The sequence below is a fragment of the Propithecus coquereli genome, unplaced genomic scaffold, assembly GCF_000956105.1.
Source record: "Propithecus coquereli isolate 6110/MARCELLA unplaced genomic scaffold, Pcoq_1.0 Scaffold126, whole genome shotgun sequence".
Lineage (NCBI taxonomy): Eukaryota > Metazoa > Chordata > Mammalia > Primates > Indriidae > Propithecus > Propithecus coquereli.
In genome coordinates this window covers 5,248,936-5,254,449 of record NW_012136747.1, presented here as the reverse complement: position 1 = coordinate 5,254,449, position 5,514 = coordinate 5,248,936, and the positions used below count along the sequence as shown (strand labels likewise).

The following is a 5,514-nucleotide window of genomic DNA, read 5'->3' as shown; positions in this document are numbered from 1 at the left end:
GGGGGAGCCTCACACACAGGGAGGGCTGGGGGCCTGGTGGAACTGGCCCGAGGTCCTCAGCCCACAGCACAGCCTCAGCAGGACACAAGGGCCACGGTGCCCAGGAACTGGAAGCTCAAACTTTTAAGACCTTCCCCATCAGCAAATATTGGCAAGCTCCTCCGTGTGAGCCCTGGCCTCGAGATGGAGAGAATGGGGGTTCAGAAAGACAGACACCAGGACTGACTTCTGTAAGTGTCGTGGGAGCTCAGGGGAGGCAGGTGAGTCCAGGGGTAAGGTTGGTATCTTGAGTGCTTGAGGTCCCCTGTCTGTTTCCCCCTGGCCTCCTTGTCCCATCCTAAACTGATGGGTGCACTGTTAAGTCTCTTTCTGTAATTCTCATCCCCCCCACTCCTCCTCTTCTTCCTCTATGTAAGAACCAGCACCTGGACTGGGGCCTTGCACAGCAGGGGCTCACCTGGTCCCGCTCCTTCTCGATCTCCTCCAGCTGGGCCAGCACGGTGGCCATGCGGTGCTTGTACAGGTCACAGTCCTTCTGCAGCGTCCGGTGCTTCAGCCGCAGGTCTTCCATCTCCTGCAGGTACTGAGGGCAGGACGGGACAGGGTCAGACCACAGGGCCGGGGACCGGGGGAAGCTCCCAGCAGGTGCCCAGCAGCTCCAGTGAGAGAGGCCTGAGCCCCAATAACAAGTGCCCCCTTCTCAGTAGGGTGGTCTGGGCCAGTGACTTCACCTCATTGGGTCTCAGCTGTCTAATCTGTAAAATGGGGATAACGACAATGCCACCTGCCCGGCCACCTTTGGCCTGCCCACTGAATCAGCAACCTGCCCCTTCCGCGGCTCTGTCTTCCACAGCACTCGTGGCCTGTGCTACGTGAAGTGACTGACTGAGGACCACGGGTCTGGCACACTGTTTGTCCCCCCTGCTGGATTCACCTCCAGGAGCAGGCATTTCTCTTTTGTTCACTGCTGTATCTCAAGCGCCTGGAAGGTGCCTCCGTCAATGTTTGTGAAGGAACAAATGCAGAGTCCTTAGCACAGGGCCCGCACAGCAGGTGCCCCGGGACGGCTGGCTGGAGAAACTGGCCGTGCCTGACCCCCTCCCGCCCAGGTGCAGGGCGCTGGCAGGGGAGGCAGGTGGGGCCCACCTTGTCCCGCAGCTCCTCGGCCCACTGCAGCTCCCCCTGCACGGTGTGCAGCTTCTGGCACAGCTCCTGCCTGCTGTCCTGCGCCTCCCGCCAGTCGTGCTCCAGGATGTCCAGCAGGATGCGCTCTGAGCCCGGGGCCCCCGGCCGGCTCGCCTCCTGGGGAGCAGAGTTGGGGCCACCTCAGCCTCCGGCCCAGGGCCCACCCTGGGTGTGGGGAGGAAGGGGACATGCAGCCCTCAGCCCTCAGAACCCCCGTGACTAGCCCTGCGATCTGGGCCTGGAGCCTGGACCTCTCGGGATCTGGGAGAGCGGGCGTGGCCCCACCAGCCCTGCCCACCCTCCGGGGAACATCTGGAGCACAAGTGAGGTAAGCGGGAGGGCAGGCGGGCGGGCGCCGGCAAGCCAGCCAGGACCTCGTTCCCAAACAAGCGCCACGCCGGCCTGCTCTTGCTCTGGCCGCCACCCACCACCCTGGGCAGCAGCTCGGAAACAGGGGTGCTGTTTCCTAGCCTGTTCCCACTCCTCTGATGAGGGGTCTTCACGGGGCTGGGCCTGGCCCAGGCAGGTGGACCCTGGGCCCAACATCCAGCCCCCAGACCCACACCCCTGCCAAGCACCACAACCCCATGAAAGGCTCTGGCTCCCATCCCCCACTTCCCGTGTGGAACAATGGCCAGGAGGCTGCCACTGACCGGCCTGGGACACCGAGCATGCAAGGGGCTCAACCCTTTCAAGGCCACGGACTCCTCCAAAAATCTCAGGAAAGTTGGGGGCCCTTTCCCCAGAAAAATGCCTCCACACAAAATCGGGCACAAAGTTTTAGGGAATTCAGAGACCTCCTGGAGGCCACTCGGACGCCGGACCAAAGGCCCAGGAAGAGCCACGTGCTCAGGGCTCTCGGCTCAGAGCTTCAGACAGGCTGGCCGGGGTTCCAGCCAGATCCAAGCCCCCCTGGCTCTGAAATCCTCAGCTTTCCAGGCTCTGGGAGGACGAGTAAGCAGCAGGAGGGTCTGCGTCCCGTCTGACCCCCGTCTGACCCCCCATGCCCACCAGCCCAGCCTGGTACCTGCTGCAGGCCCTCCTGCAGCTCCTGCAGCGACGCCATCAGCCGCTGGTTCTCGGCGCGCAGCTCTGAGACCAGGTCCACGCCGTCCGGCTCCTTCTCCTTCTCCTTCTCCTCAGCCACGGGAAGCGGCCCCCTGGCCCTGCGCAGCAGTGCGCACTCTTCCTCCAGCCGGCTCACCTTGAGCTTGAGCTGATCCACCTGGGGCCCAGAACGAGGGTCAGCCCAGGGAGGGACACGCCAGGGGCCACCACAAGGTCACAGGGCAGGGTGGGGGGGCTGTTCCCTCACCCCTGGGGGCCTCCCAGATTCCCAGAAGGGCCTGAGCAGCAGTCCTGTCTGTGCAGACCGGATGGGCTGGGTAGAGATGGGACAAATAGGGGTGAAGAGGGAGGGGGCGGCAAGGCCAAGGCCACCCTCCCAGGGGAATGCGCCTCCAGGACCTGGGATGGATGAGCTGCAGCACAACACACTGTCCCAGCATCCCGACACTGCGTACAGTCAATGCGGCCCAGCGCCCTCCTGACCGAGGGGGAGGCAGCGGAGGGGGAGGAGGGGGAGAGCAGGAGGGGAGGAGGGCTGCATTAAGAGCTGGAGAACCAGAGTTGGGCCCCAGCTCTGCCTCCAGGTCGGTGCAGCCCTGGGCAGTCACAGCCCCTCTCTGTGCCTCAGTCGCCTCATCTGAACCCGGGTGGCGGAGGGTGGGTTTGAGAGCTGAGGGTCTTCTCCAGCCCAGGAGCTAGGATGTCCCCCTCCAACCCAATGTCCCAGCTCGACACACACTCATGGGACAGATTTGGGTCCGGTGCTCCCTTAAAGAAATTCCTGGCCGGGTGCGGTGGCTCACGCCTATAATCCTAGCTCTCTGGGAGGCCGAGGCGGGCAGATTGTTTGAGCTCAGGAGTTCGAGACTAGCCTGAGCAAGAGCGAGACCCCGTCTCTACTAAAATTAGAAAGAAATTAATCGGCCAACTAAAAATACATAGAAAAAATTAGCCGGGCATGGTGGCGCATGCCTGTAGTCCCAGCTACTCGGGAGGCTGAGGCAGGAGGATCGCTTGAGCCCAGGAGTTTGAGGTTGCTGTGAGCTAGGATGACGCCACGGCACTCTAGCCTGGGCAACACAGTGAGACTCTGTCTCAAAAAAAAAAAAAAAAAATGAAATTCCTAACAGAGCCTCTACTCCAAAAGATTAGACTGTTGGTTCATCCCCAACATGAATGAGCTCCAGGTTCAGGGTTCAGGTTCCAGTTTTACTGCTTTTAGGCTCTGTCATCCTGAGCAAGTGGCTTACCGCCTCTGAGACTCAGGCTCCTCATCAGAAGAATGGGCCCAGTCGCTCCCCCCGACCCCCCACTTGTAAGACTCAAACAAGACAGCGAGTAAACAGAGGGTTTGAAACTGTAAAGGGCAGGATTTGGAGCTGCCACAGGCATGACCACGGCAGAGTCACAGCTTTAAATAAAATCCCAGAACCCTAACAGGTCACGAGTTCGGTGTGTGCAGCCAGAGGCTGGCCGGTGTGCTGGGTGGCCAGCCATGCGGTGGCTGCCAGGCTGAGAGCCACATACACGGCCTGCTTGCTGGGTTGTGACTCCATTCAGCCACGGTTATTTTCCAAATGTATGTCTGAGATGGCCAGACGGTGACAAGAGTAGCAGCAGGTGGCAGGCCATAAAATGAAGTCATTGTTGGGAAAAGGTCGCAATGACCTCTCATGCTATGTTCAGGCATGCAACGTCTGGTGCCCGAGGAGTGCTCTGGCCTCCCTTGGAAAATGACTTGCTAGTCCCCCAGCTCTCAGAACCTAGAATGGCCACACACACACACACACACACACACACACGGGTCTGGAGGCTGGGTCAGGCAGTTCCACAAATGAACAGTCCACTCCTCCTCCGCAAAAGACTCAAAGAAATTCATGACTCCCGCATTCCTTTCCACTCACAAAACATGCTTTGTGAACCGCCAGAGAAAGACAGCGCGTTACGAGGGCAAACGTGGCCACACCCTCTCCAGCAAACCGCAGCCACACACCATGGCCTCCTGCCTGACCCGCGGCCAGCTGGCTTCCCCGATGAGCTCAGAGGACAGGGCACCAGGAAAGACGGATGCGTGTAATCCTGGTGTACAAACTCACTTAGTACAAAATTATAGCATTCGCTCCTTAAGTTTATGTTGCTTAGAAATAACAGCTCATTAAATCTGCACCTTATAAAACAGGGTATTAAATCGCAGCCACCACACCTGTCCATGGGAGGAGGGGACGCAAGCCGCCAAGCCAGGCACAATTGGCTGTTCTGTTAAGCTCTGCAAAGCCTTTGTTAATTTTGTGGCAGAAAAGCTCCAAAAAGTTTAGGTAAATTTATGGTAGCTAAATTTAAAGAAATTCTTATCTCTTAATTTAATTTCACGCTTTAGCTTCTAGTCCCTAAACTGTGAAAAAGCAGCCACTATCTGCCTCGTGGAAGATTCCTTTTACCTCTGGGTAAACCTGCAGGCACACAAGCACCTCCAACCACCTCTTCTCCGTCCCCCTCCCCTGTCCCAGCTGCCCCCCGATCCCGATGGCCATACACACACAGGACATACCCCAGTCATAAGCACAGCCCTGCCACCTTGCCAGCCGCAGCCTCTCCTGACGGCCCCCGCCCCAGCCCTCCTGCCGTCCTCTCTGGGCAGAGATTTTTTCTTCTGAGAAAACCTCACAGCAAGCCCCACGTCTGTTTCAGAGAAAGAGGAACCTTTCTGGGTAAAAAGAGGGGCCCCACCCTCCCTCCTGCCACCCCAGCACCCCTCAGCACTGCTGAGAAGAAAGTCAGAAATCCTTCAATCCTCGGATGCTGGGGAAATGCTCTAACCAACCTCTCTCTGCCTCAGTTTCTCCTCTGGAACTGGGGAAGACAGCAGTGCCCACGGGGTTGCTGGAAAATTAAGAGTCTGTGCACAGCAAGCACTTGAAACTGTGTCTGCTGTCCAAGGGTGCTTTATATAACAATTGTTATAACATCCTCATCTGTGACCTCTCGCTTTGCGCACAAGGTAACTGAGGCACAGAGAAGGAAGTCTTGCCCATGCCACAAGGTTCAGCAGCAGTAGAGCAAGTCTGGGACCTACGCCCCTGGGACTGCCCACCATCCCTCAGAAAGCTTCCACCTGATGCAAGACACCAAGCAGGCTGGCAGAGGACGGCCTCATGGCCACTTCAGCACCTCGAACCGGCCATCTGCAGCCTGGACCCTCCAACTGGCGGCCTGAACACTCCGGGTCAGGGGTCACCTCCCCAAGGCATGGACCCACCTGGC

General features: G+C 58.8%; 1 protein-coding gene across 1 annotated transcript in view; it reads right to left on the bottom strand.

The window, feature by feature from the left end:
* Positions 1-5,514, bottom strand: part of CARD10 (caspase recruitment domain family, member 10) — a 26,710-nt gene that overhangs the window by 16,575 nt on the left and 4,621 nt on the right. Inside the window, exons 4-6 of the mRNA XM_012638032.1 lie at positions 2,213-2,410; positions 1,147-1,302; positions 458-583 (exon numbers count right to left, since the gene is read on the bottom strand). Coding sequence (XP_012493486.1) covers positions 458-583; positions 1,147-1,302; positions 2,213-2,410 — 480 coding nt within the window. The remainder of the gene's footprint in view (positions 1-457; positions 584-1,146; positions 1,303-2,212; positions 2,411-5,514) is intronic.